The sequence below is a fragment of the Rhynchophorus ferrugineus genome, unplaced genomic scaffold (genome assembly GCF_030347505.1).
Source record: "Rhynchophorus ferrugineus isolate W39M unplaced genomic scaffold, kcgeb_rfMv2 rfM2, whole genome shotgun sequence".
Classification (NCBI taxonomy): Eukaryota; Metazoa; Arthropoda; class Insecta; order Coleoptera; family Curculionidae; genus Rhynchophorus; species Rhynchophorus ferrugineus.
The window spans coordinates 39,427,556-39,441,334 of record NW_027472581.1 but is presented as its reverse complement, the minus strand read 5'-3'; the positions used below and the strand labels follow the sequence as shown (position 1 = coordinate 39,441,334).

General features: G+C 32.2%; 1 protein-coding gene across 20 annotated transcripts in view; it reads left to right on the top strand.

Annotated features, from left to right (window-relative positions):
- The window catches only part of LOC143192067 (TOX high mobility group box family member 4-B), a 434,710-nt gene that overhangs the window by 409,311 nt on the left and 11,620 nt on the right, over nt 1-13,779 (top strand). For 12 of the 20 annotated variants that reach the window (XM_076397540.1, XM_076397551.1, XM_076397547.1 and 9 more), the window contains one exon: nt 11,252-11,329. In XM_076397540.1, coding sequence (XP_076253655.1) covers nt 11,252-11,329 — 78 coding nt within the window. Of the gene's footprint in view, nt 1-10,834; nt 11,135-11,251; nt 11,330-13,779 lie in introns of those variants that run through there. The other 8 variants (XM_076397554.1, XM_076397557.1, XM_076397542.1 and 5 more) reach the window with 4 other exon arrangements.

Sequence of the window (13,779 nt, the reverse complement as noted above, 5' to 3'; positions counted from 1 at the left end):
GATGTTTGTAATGGGTCTCAAGCGATGTAATAAAAACGTTTATTACGAATTGATATAATTTCCTCATTCTTTCTTTGTTGGATCGATACAATATGACCTCATGTTGCATGATAATATAGTTTTACATATTTTTAATCGATAAAGTTATAACTTATCTATCTGTACATACTTATGTACCGATACATGCATCTTTTTTAAAATGGCGATTTCGACACCTGGAATTCATGAATTGTCTACTTTCATCAGTTTTTTTTTATCATTTCTACCGGGTTTCTACCTAATTATTTAACATAGTAAAAAAAATCAAAAATATTATATTATATATTAACATGATTTTTCCATTCTCCGATGATTAATTTTTGTACTTTAGTACACGCTGGTACAATTACAACCTCAATATATTTTACAATATTTAAAAGTTGTTGAGTTATAAAACTTGCATTGAAGTCCATATCATTGTCTTAAGATAAAGCATTAAATTGGTTCCAAATCTTTCCGTGTTTATTTTGCGTTGCGACGAATTGACAAAGCCTTAATTATATTATTTGACGGATGCCCGATTCCTCAAGCAGAATCCGCTAAATACCTCGGAATATATCTCGATGGTATGTGAAACTGGAAACATCATGTAAGACAAAAAGCAGAGCAAATTAGACTCAAAGTCAAGCAACTATACTGGTTAGTCGTAAGACACCCTCAACCTGATCTAAAACCAAAGAGATTAGGTTTATTAGACAAATCATAAAGCCTATATGGACCAATGGAGTGCAAATATGGGGTTGCACTAAAACATCCAACCAACTAGTAATCCAAGGCACCCAAAACAATGTTCTACGATTAATTACCAATGCCTATCGCTACGTAATCAACGAATAGCTGCACCATGATCTCGGAATCAAATGGATACACGAAGTGATCCAAGATTTCGCCCTAAAACATGAAACACAGCAACGTGGAAGCAATACAGCTACTGAACAACACGCAAGAAATCAGGAGATTGAACCGAACGAAACCATACGAACTAGTTTAGTGTATAAGTGTATTTTTAACTTTAGCTCAAGTAGATTAGTTTTGTTCTAATTTGGGAAATACATACTGACGTATTAATCTCGTAACGCCTTGCTTGTATATTAATGCAAGAACAACAGAACAGTACTAATAAATTAATTTGTCGGCGATTTTTCGATTCTTCAAACGGTCCAACAACGCTATGTAATAGTCGCTGTTGATGGTCCTTCCTTTTTCAAGGTAGTCAATGGAAATTATTCCATGCGCCTCCCCAAATACAGACGCCATAGCTTTGCAGCCGAATGTTGCGTTTTCCCACGCTTTGGAGCGGGTTCATCGTGTGCAGTCCACTCGGATGACTGTCGATTGGACTTCGGAGTGAAATGATGGAGTCATGTTTCATCCGTTGTCACATACAGACGCAAAATCTCGGATTTATTACGCTTGATCATCTACAAACACTGCTCCGAATCAACAACTCGTCGTTGTTTTTGGTCAAAATTGAGCTCGCGCGGCACCCACTTTGCACAGAACTTTCTCATCCCAAATATTCGTAAATGTTATGATGTACACGTTCAGTTGATATCTTTAGTTTCAGTATCTCTTTATTTAGTTTCAATTTACGGTCATTCAAAATCATTTTGTGGATTTTTTAAATGTTTTCGTCGGTAACCGCCTCTTTTGGGCGTCCACTGCGTTCACCGTCTTCGGTGCTCATTTCTCCACATCTAAACTTAGCATACCAATCCTTTACGATTGATTTTCCTGGGGCAGTGTCCGGAAACTCGACATCAAGCAGTTTTTGCTTCAACTGTATTTTTTCCCTTAAAAAGCAATATTTTATCAACATGCGAAATTTCTTTTTATCCATTTTTTTCACAATAACAAAGTTTGCTGCACTCAAAATGCTACAATTCACAAACTAATGATTCGACAGCTATCAAATTTATACACGCATCTTTTGAAGGTTAGGGCTAACTGAAAACATATGGATTTAATTCTAGTAGCGCCGTCAATGTGTCAGGCCGGGGACTTTTCAATTAACCTATTAATTAAAAGTATTATTTGCTTTATTGTTAGAATACTGAGTTCTATGTAATATTGGAATTTAAGTATCATGTACTCAACATATCTGAGAATAACTAAGCTAAACTGATTTTTAGTTTTAAAAATTATAACCGTTACTAAGTCTAAGCTATAAGGCTCCAACGTATTAATCCTAACATTATAGTGGTTTTCTCTACGTTAAAAAAAATTAATTCTCGTATATTATTTCTCTCAGATAAGGGAATATGCCAATTAAAAAAAGCTTATTTTTGCAAGATATGACATGGATGGGTACTGCAAAGTTCCATTTAAAACGAGACGTATTTCCTGGTTTTTAATATAAGACCACCAAATATATTTAAATGGTCTCCCATTTTGATTATACAGCTTATCTTGGAACGAATCAAACGGGGTTTTTCTAGTGCAATATATATATGATATATGACAGTAATCCCTAATGTAATTTTTTATCTCGCCCTCCCCTCTCTGGCCCGTGGGGGACAAGAAAACGACTATAACAATTTTATACAGCGAATTTACGGTTTCATTCGGAATTCATCCAACCCCAACCCCTTAGCCCGACCCCCTCCCGCTCTCATTCAAATAAAAATCGTATATCATTTCGGGGGCGACAAGAGACAATTAATAACTTGGTTAAATATCGGCTCGACGTTCACGATTTTCGTATTCATAGCTCCTGCTCTCTTGTTCGTCCAAAAATTAAAAATCTAAATAAAACATAACCATCGTTCTTTTGTTTTTGTTGCGTTGCAGATCGCGACCGGCCATTGTTTCTGGATTTATTGCTTCGACTTTTTCTCTCTCTGTTCCTCTATTTCTCTCTCTCCCTCGCTCACTCTACGACGACGTCAACAACAACAAAAAATCATCATAAAAAATAAAATAAAAATTGCCGCCACAGCAGCAGCAGCAGCCACGGCCTTTGTAGCTCCACTTCGGACTTTTTCGGACCTCGAAAAATTGATATTGTTGTTTTCTACGAGGAGTTATTGCTCACCGACTGCTGCGTTTTTTATCGGTTTAAATTATGCGAGGTTTCATTTTCATGGAGCAGCTTTTGTTATTGTCGGAAAGTAATAAAAACTTTGAGGAAGTTAAATGTTTTCCTATTTCTAATTCCATGGAGAAATTGATTAATTGTGACTGCAGTGTAGCGAAATGATATTGCATTATTTATATATATGTGCAATTCGATTTCTAAATTTTGTTTAAATATTAGGTATTTTATTCATTAAATAAATAATGTTACTATATTACAAATTATCCAATACCCAAACATCGCGGGTTAGAATATTGCTTTGGGATTGGATACTTGTACTTGTTTATAGATACGTTACGAGCTGAAATGAACTTGTTGATGTTCATCACACTCACCCGTTTATACGTTTCACAAAATTCTATAAACATGTAGTTTTTCTTAGTTCGGAGCTCATATTAAGCCAAAGTCCAGCGAAGGTCAAGATTAAATGAGGTTGATACATTATAGAAATTAATAAATAAATATAAAATAGATAATTACTCGCAATCCAACATTTACACAAATTAACGCTACAGGTACACACACACAAAAGTATAAAATATATGATAAAATTTAAATACAAGAAACAACACCTTCCAGGCTATATTTAGTAACTCCAGAGATTCTTTTCAAACTTGTTAACTATTACCCTGCTATATCAGAGACCTTGATAAATAATTTACTATAGTGTAAAATAATATGATCTTGTTAACCAATTAACATAACTTTTAATGACTTATCCAGAAAGTTCGTGACATTTTGAATGATTCTTTGGCTCTAATTTACCCTCTAAGGTCTTTAGAGCTAAATTCTTCAGTCTGTTTCCTTACAAATTCATCAATATTTTATTAATTGTATTGTACCATTTATTGAAAAATACAAGTATGGACTCATTGGGAATACTAAAAAATATAGTACGTGATACAAAAGATACTGCTGTTGATATTTCTTTCTGATACCGAGTTATACAAATAAACAATTTGATGATATTGCCTCAGAATAAACGTCTGTGAGATTGACATTGTCTAATTCCATGTGGTAGAACAACTATTAACAGTAAAATATTTACGCAAAATTAAACTTAATTTGGTGCCGTTGATACCCAATAATACCCAACTCTCCTCATAAGACACGAGGATCTTACAATATTAGCTTGTATATCATCATCATTCCATAAGATGTTGGAGAAAAGTGTCTATTACTCAACCAATACGTTGCTCTTGATACTTCAGGATTCGGAATTATCTTAAGAAAGTGCCTTTGCCAATCCAGTCCAATATTTTCTTTGAGTTTGATGGTTACGTTATATATACAGTTATATCCAAAATGTCACACAGACTGAAGACTGTAAGGAATTATGCAATCCATGTCAATTTTACGTTGCGGCAAAATGATAAGAACCTAATTATATAACTTGGTGGGTAACCGTTCCTCATTCATAATCAGCGATATACCTCGTCATCCATATCAATAGCAAGTTAAATTCAAGAAACATCACGTTAGACCAAAAGCAGAGCAGCTCAGCTTTCCAACTTCATCAAAGGTCAAAGAGATTAGTTTATCAGTCTGTTATAAAGCATATTTGATTTATCTTTCAATCTAACGATATCAAAACAAGTGTCTTTGATTAATTATCAATACTTATCGCTACGCAATCAATGAGCTTAAAATCTAATGTTTTTGTGAAGTTATCCAAGATTTCGCCTAAAAACATGAAATAAGCTTACTAAATCACAGAGACGTAGAAAAAATACAGCTATTGGTCAGCACCTAGGAAATCTGAACGTTAAAGCGACTCAAACCAGATAAAAGTTAATAGTGTATAAGTGTTAAAACTTTAAGTTAAATAGCTTAATTTTATTTTAATTTGAAAAATACAGTCTGATGTATTTATCCTAAACTATATTATATATACATGTATATATAATATAGACATAAGAAATACTTATTGCCAATAGGGCAGATTGTGGAATCACGAAGAGTAATAAAAAAAATTTATCCTAAACCGATTGTGTTTGTATATTTAATACAACAGAACAATATTAATTTTATAAAACTTCAAGAGGAAATTATTTAAAAAACACAAATATAATTATATAGTATGATTTTTCATAAAATGGCTGAACATGAGAAAGTTTTAACAAACTAACAATGATGTAACAGCTAAAATCATAATGAATAGAACATACAGCATAAAGAAATTGTGACAGATAGACCTTAACAGTATTTGTATGGATATCACGTCACAAAATAAGTCAAGAGAAGACCTAAAATGCAGCGCCTAGGCTATATCATAAAGTTTACTGGGGCCAATTGGGGGAGAAAAACTGTACACAGCGCAGGTTGTAAGTTTAATGAAGACACATGCTTCCCACGTCCAATCGATAACGTATGAAATGAAACAATAATACAAAATAAAATAACATTTTTCAATTTTATTTAACACTGACAAAACACAAATCAAAATCAATAATTAGAAAACGTATTTGCCATTAACAACAATAATAAATACGTTGGTGCTTTTGTACTTTCTCTTCGTTGGATAATTCGTTTTTCACTGTTAAACACACAGAACCAGCATATTAACAAAAATATTCGACCATTAATAAAACACCGTTATGCTGTTTATTTAACTTTATTTCCGAACTTAAAAATACAATGAAAGTTTTTTTTCTCTCTTTCGAGAAGCAGACGTGTCAAATTAGAAACCTGTTATTCATTATTATTCATGTATTTCATTAACATTAACAACATTTATAATTACCGAGTTCCAAATACCTTAATTTTTGATTAATATTCAGAAAAGTTTAGAAGTATTTTATGAGAAATGGACTGAGTTTGAATCAGCTCTTAATTAATCATTTAAAGGAATAATTAGTCGGAATTATATTTAATGAAATACAACATGTTAAATTGCATTAATTCTTTCAGAAAATAATTACTATGGGAAATTAATTTAATAATATGACGTGGTTAGATTTTCTTCAAATAAAGGACAGTGGCGTACTGGTGGATGTTCCATTTCGTTTTAATAAATACATAGCAAAATGGAATTGTGACCTATAGACCTTGATTGTCTTTATATAAAAATCACGTCACAAAATATATTATATAAGAAAGATGGGAAAGATGTATAGAATCAAATGGCCAGTATTTTGAATAAATACATTTTTGCATTTTCTTCAAAATTATGTAATTTTCTTTCGAAAAATCCGATATCTGGTACATCGTCATGGTAAAAAAGAGCTTTAATCGCGATACGGTACATATTTCAACTTCCTGGTTAATCGTGTTCCTTTTCAAGTCTCTAGGGGAATCACTGTTTCTGAAACACTACAGCCTTTGGATATTAACAGCACTCCTTAATCCTTCCAGATAGATCTTCTTGGTATAACCCTATATATGGATGTCATATGTCGATTTAATCGTTGCTTTCTTCCCGTTTATATGAGCTTTCCTTCTCTAATTCTAATTCTAACATGTATTTTCACATAGACCGATTTAGCTTGATTCGAGCCAATTCTCCTTTCTTGATTCAATTTCACTGTGACTTCCTCGCGGTCTTTACTTTATGACAGACGATACTCGAAAAGTACGAACTGTAATTGTTGCCAAAAACTCGCTGGTATACATCATGTAAAAGCTCAGTCCCAAGACAGTAGTCTGCAGCACTCTCACTTTTATTTCTTTCAGTTCCAAGAAGGCAAAGTCATATTTAACACTAAAGGTTCCATCCGAAATATTAGATTAATTTTGTACACGCTCTAGGCAATATCTTACTTAATTTACAATTAAGTCCCTCAAGCCACACCTTATTAAGAGCCCGCGTCAAATCAAGAGAAACAATACAGACTCTTTCCTCTTATAACCTTGCAATTAACAGGTCAATTGAAAAATCCCATTGTTTTTTAGTTAGCTCCAACCCTCAAAAGATACGTGTATAAATTTGACAGCTGTCGGCTCATTAGTTTATGAATTATAGCATTTTGAGTAAAGCAACTTTAGTTATTGTGAAAAAAATGGATAAAAGAATTTCGAGTGTTGATAAAATATTGCTTTTTGAAGGGAAAAAAATACAGTTCAAGTAAAAACTTGGCTTGAAGCCGAGTTTCCGAACACTGTCCCAGGAAAATCAACCCTCAAGGATTGGTATGCTAAGTTTAGACGTGGTGAAATGAGCACCGAAAACGGTGGACGCCCAAAGAGGTTGTTACCGACGAAAACATTTAAAAAATCCATAAAATGATTTTAAATGACCGTAAATTGAAACTGAATGAAATAGCAGACATTATAAAGATATCAACTGAACGTGTGCATCATATCATTCACGAATATTTGGGTATGAGAAAGGTCTGTGCAAAGTGGATGCCCGCGAGCTCGCTTTTGACCAAAAAGAACGACGAGTTGATGAATAAACTCGAGTTTTTGCATCGATATGTGACAATGGATGAAACATGGCTCCATCGTTTCACTCCATAGTCCAATCGACAGTCATGCGAGTGGACAGCACACGATGAACCCGCTCCAAAGCAAGGAAAAACGCAACAGTCAGCTGGCAAGGTTATGGCGTCTGTATTTGGGGAGGCGCATGGAATAGTTTTCATTAACTACCTTGAAAAAGGAAGGACCATCAACAGCGACTATTACATAACGTTATTGGACCGTTTGAAGGACGAGATCGCCGAAAAACGGCCGCATTTGTAGAAAAAGAAAGTGCTGCTGCACCAAGACAATGCACCGTGTTAAAAATCCATGAAGTGGGCTTGGAATTGCTTCCTCGTCCACCGTATTCTCCAGATCTACCCCCAACGATTATTTCCTGTTCTCAGAGGGAAGAAATTTTCGTCGAATGGAGAGGTGATCGACGAAACTGAGGCCTATTTTCAAGCAAAGGGCAAATCGTACTACAAAAATGGTATCGAAAAGTTGGAGGGTCGCGATAATCAGTGTATCACCCTTAAAGGGAATTATGTCGACAAATATCCGGGGACTTTTCAATTGACTTGTTATAAGCGTAATTCTATAAATTTTGTCTATATTTGAATATTTATTCCTCAAGCCAAATCGATACGCTAGATATTGTTATTATCTATTAATGGTTTCAGTCTTTTAATGGATCCAGAGATAATTCTGGAAATATCTCCTTAATAACGTATTTGTACCCGGCAGTTGAAATGCTCTCTCTGTCTAATTACTGTCTTTTACTATAGTTAATACTATAGTTATGATGAGCAAAATAAGTGACTCTAACCTATCCGTAAAGAGTAGAGAGGGTGTGGACATACAGGTCGAGGAGATTCTCGATTTTCGCGAAGAAGAAGTGTTGGCGGTGTACTTTCTTCCTCTTCCTGGACGCCGACCGCCATCAGAAACATTTGACTTCGTAACATTGATCAAACGAACAATTTCATATTTGACATCCTCAAAAACCTCGCAAAAGGGGTTAGCACGGAGTCGAAACTTAACACAGTGGTTCATAAACACATGGAGAGAACCCGATGAAACAAAAATTAATTTATTATGATGCAATACTTTCGTATCAGGATAAAGTTCATGCAATTTCTTGGGACACCCTTTATATAGGCGCCACTCATTGAATTACCCGTTTCGTTATTATCATGTTTAATATGCAAAAAATCTGACAAGAAATAATGATCTCAATCTTACCATTTAATAAATTAAGTAAATCCTGATGCTATCTGAGCCTGATCCGACGTGCGAGACTGACGTATTGCCAAAAGAATTGAGAATACGCTAGTTGAAGACAAATTCAAAACAATCAAGTCAAGGATTATTTTACGCATAGTTACTTGTCTTCTTCTTTGCCCAGTAGGCTTTGGAATTCCTAGCGAGTGTCATCGTAAATTCTATTCAGTTTTACTATTTGTTCTGTACACCCTAAGTTCGAAGAAAAAATCTATAAAAATCAAGACATAATAACAAAACAGTTAAATATATAATTAGCCACAGACAAATTTATTTTCTCTTGTTAATAAATCCACAAAATTTTACATTTAACTACGTTATCGATGGCGATAAAGTATATCTGTGGTAATTTCTGTTGAAATTAATTAACATAGAAAGCACCAGAGCAAATACAATTCCAAGTTAATTTATTTTCGACTAGATAATGGATGTGTTGTGTACTGATAACTTCAAAATATAATTAATACTCGTTTTGTAATATACCAGGTCGTGCAATAACTTCGCGGATATCAAACAAACATTTTTCGAAACAAAAAGTGTATAAATAGCAACAAAAAATTACTTTAGTTCTCTATATAACGTCCTTCAAGTATTTTAAACTTATTTCGGCCATCGTCCAATTTATGTATTCTCTATGTTAAACGAAATCATTTTTCCCACAAAATTTTTTACCCATTTGGAAGCTGCTAGAATATGTTTTTTTTGTTCATTTTGGTTTTCACAGCTCATTGTATTTTTAAAAAATTCATACAATAATGAAATTTTAATTATATAATATTATATAAAATAATAAAAAACAACTTACAACAACAAAAAAAGTGTTAATGAAAATCATTGAACATCAAGTTTGTCAATATATATATATATATATATATATATATATATATATATATATATATATATATATATATATATATATATATATATTATAACAAAGTATTTTGTTTAGTACGTACATCCTCAACACGTGTATTTTAAATTAAAAAAATGATCATAATACATGCAAGCACCTGATATTTTATAAAACATATATAGCAAAATATTTGCCCAAACACACCTAATAACAGATTTAAATTTTATTTCCATATAATTAACATATAAAATGATATATTCCCAAGAGTTTTGATAGGCTGTATATTTTTAAATGTAATTATACATTCTAAAATTACGACCCTGCCCGTTTATTTTTCAAAGGAAGCCATAACATTATATTCTGTTTGTTTAGGATGTTTTCCTATTAAGATATAGTGTTGTGAGATATTACACAGCCAAAAGACTTCATAAGATTACGTGACCTCACTAAACTCAGTTTGTTGGCCTGGTTTCACTTCAAAAATAAACAATTATCCCAAAAAATATTCCTCTTTGTTTCCGTCCTATTAAAACATTAAAATAGTCGTATTATCTGAGCGTAAACTCCGTACAAATATTTTAAAATAAAACTGAACCCAGTCAAATTTCCTTAATACATCCCAACAAAGTAGTATCCCATTATCCGCTCCTCTTTAAATCTACTTCAATTAACGGACCTCCATCAAAATTTCTCATTTCAGAATACAACACTGTTGCCGTTTTACAAAACAAACCCAACGATTTAATCTTACAACATGACTATTATACGGAGTAAAGAATATCTAGGGAAAAATATGGCAACGTTACGATTGCCCCAAGAACGAACGCCGTGTTGCCACGTCTTCTCGCCGTGCAAGTGCATCAATATTTTCTAGGTAGACGTTGTCAAAACAACTCTATATCTTTAAAATTCCCGATAAAATTATTGCAGGACACCATTTTCATTATTCTCAAAAATATGTAAATAACTAATTTCAATTTTGTTAAAATATACTTATAATAAAATGAATCCCATTATATTCCAGTTTCATTGACAGCTTTTTTTAGAAATCAATATCTGCCAAAATTATATATTACCCAGAAAATTATAATAGTATTGTACAAATGATTTTAAATTTCATAAAGTATTGCTGGGAATTTAAGCTGCGCGATATGGCAACGTCGGGCGCCTGGCGATGAGGAGAATATATTCACGATTCACGATGCACAGACTTGCGTTGGTCGTCGAGCGCGATGTAATCGAACTTACTCGGCAGTTCTTACGTGAATTCGAATTTAAACAGTCTGATTTAAATAGACCATAGCAATTAATTTAATTGGATTTTAAATTGTGAACAATTTTTTTCGTGATTACTTGTTCGGTGGTTTTGTGTTAAAGGAAGTTTTATATTTAACGGAAAATTACGCGTCGTGTTAGAAAGATATTTTTCGTGGAGAAACTCGAGTTACCTTGCGCCTTCGCCTAACTGTGAAATGTGCGAGGTTGGTTTTTAAAAACACGGTTTTATTCAATGTTCTTTAGTGTTCGAAAATGTGTGAATGTGCATTTAGAAATTAGTGCTTGCAGTGGTAATAATTTGCATTTTTGTGTCTTTTCAGAGAACAGAAAGCGTTGATCTCTCTCTGAGTATACCACAGTCGAATTTTCAATCTAACGGATACGATATGGGGGACCAGGTATGTACATTTTTCAAATTTTTTGTTAGAAGTAGATGCATACGTGTTGAAATAAAATAGAAAAGCTATTATTATTTGTGAAGTTAAAAAAATGCAGTAGATAAAACAATTGGTCGGCATCTTCTGTTAAAACCGCTCTCAACGAAGGCCCTAAATTAAATTTTATTAGTCCGTGGACAATGAATTACACTAAAGTGCGCCATTATGTAAATTTATTTGCATTTCACCTGCCGTTAAATCTTCCGTCTGGCAGCTGGGAATGAGGGAAAAACTTTGAACAGCAAAGTGAATATTTCCATTGAAATAAATCGCTCTGCTAGAGGCTTAACTATAGTAGGACCGTGATTTAGTCTCCCTACTAAACTTTTATTCAAAAAAGGCTAAAACTTGCATAAAATTAAATATAAAATGTCTGAAACGAAAACTTGAAAACGGAAATTAACGATATTCGAAAAGACGCCGGAGTGAAACAAAATGCATCGGATGAAACAGATATTTTCTCGTGAAACTTTTTCCATTTTGCATAATAACTTTTCCATTTTCACCGTCCGAGAAAAACGTAAACAGATACACTCTATGTAAAATGTATCGCAGCACTTAAAAAGTTTTTGATGTTTGAAGCTGTTGAAAGTATTATGGAAATGCTTTCTGAATTTTTGATAAAAAACTACCTGAAACGCTTTGTATTTCGTTCGTATAACTTTTTTAAAAGTATACATACATATTAAATTGTTGTTGTCATACAGCTTATATCTGGTATATTGTGATAGTGCTTTTAATGCGACGGTAGAGCATACACCAAATTTCTTGATTATTATATTTTTTACACTATCCATGTTCAATTATATAATTTGTATAAACATCTCATTATTAAAACTAACTTGGTTATTTAAATATAAAGCTTGAAATAATAGTTTTACATATAATATTAAATTCTCTTACTGTTATTTTCTTAGGTTCATAAAATGGCGACTAAAACCTACTAGTTAAAAAATATATTGTTTTTTAAGGTTAATATAAATCTAGGAAATAAATGAAATGTAATAATAAACTATTTTTATTTAAATATTAAGGAAAAAATTAGCTCTAATTAAACTTTGATTAAAAAGGTGTCCATAATTTTGAATATTACTGAAAATTTAGAAAACTCAGATTTTAAAATCTTTTGGATTACCTTATATTCATAAGTGTTTCAGTTTTTGATTTATACGTTATATACAACTATTGCTAATATCAGTAATAATAAATAATTCATGTATAATACGACATATGTGTAATAAATTCGGATATATCATATTTTATCAAAGATTACGAAAATATGGAACTACTATATCAAGAAGATCATTGCTCTCTGAAATAGGACTCATATTTTTGAGATGGAGGAATGAGTTCAAACTAGTAGGTTTCTTTTTTAAAATGCCTGTCTTATCTGCCAATGATAAATTACAACTTCATACATGGAGGAAAACATATAAAGTAATTTACTTTAATGCTGCTTTCTCTCTTTGGTAACATAATTATATAAACCTATTTTAAGTTTACTAACATTAACCAGATTTGAAACTGTGTAGTTATTCAAATAACATTTCGATATAGAAGTCGGGTTAGATGTCAACTTTCCCTTAGGGACTATACCAAATTTCACATTTATTAATTCGTTTTCGTTATTTTTCTTCCTCTACCCGCATGGGAATAAATCATAATAAATAATTAATATATAACGTTTGGAGAACAATAAACAGAGAGAACTTTCCAAATGAAACAATAATAAACATAATAGAATTCAATGTTATTGTAATGTATGAAGGCAAACGTCGAACAATGGCAGTAAAAATAGCGTTCTTCCGTTCTGTATAATAATTTTACTGTGTTTACTTTTAATTTCCATTAATCAACCATTTATTACGGAATATATCAGTATATATTTTCCGATGTTATTTAGTCTTTAAATTTTCATAATTTATACCGAATAAAATTAAAATTATAACGTAGAATATGTATATACAGTATTTTTATTTAAGATTAAAAGTTTGAGCATATAAAATGTTACTGAAACTTGATTCAGTGTTTAATGTAATAACATAATACTTACTGTCGTGTAAGGTATAATCAATAATCTGTTCATAATGAAGAACTTAATTTAAAATTATTATTATAACTTTCTCGTTTAAATTGTCTATATAATGTATTATGCTGATGCTGCTCAAAGATTTATAACTGATTTCTCGGAAGTTATGTAGATTTCAGTGACCCACATGGGCAAGTTTTGAAAATTTGCATAATCGTCGCGTTGATGCATCATCGCTACATTGTAATCGTTGCATTTAAAAAAATGTTTCAAATGATTTGATGCTTTTAACATTTAATACGTATTATTCGTGTGTATATATATTTTTGAGAGGTAGACATTAATATCCATTTTATTACCACAAAATATACTATTTTATAAT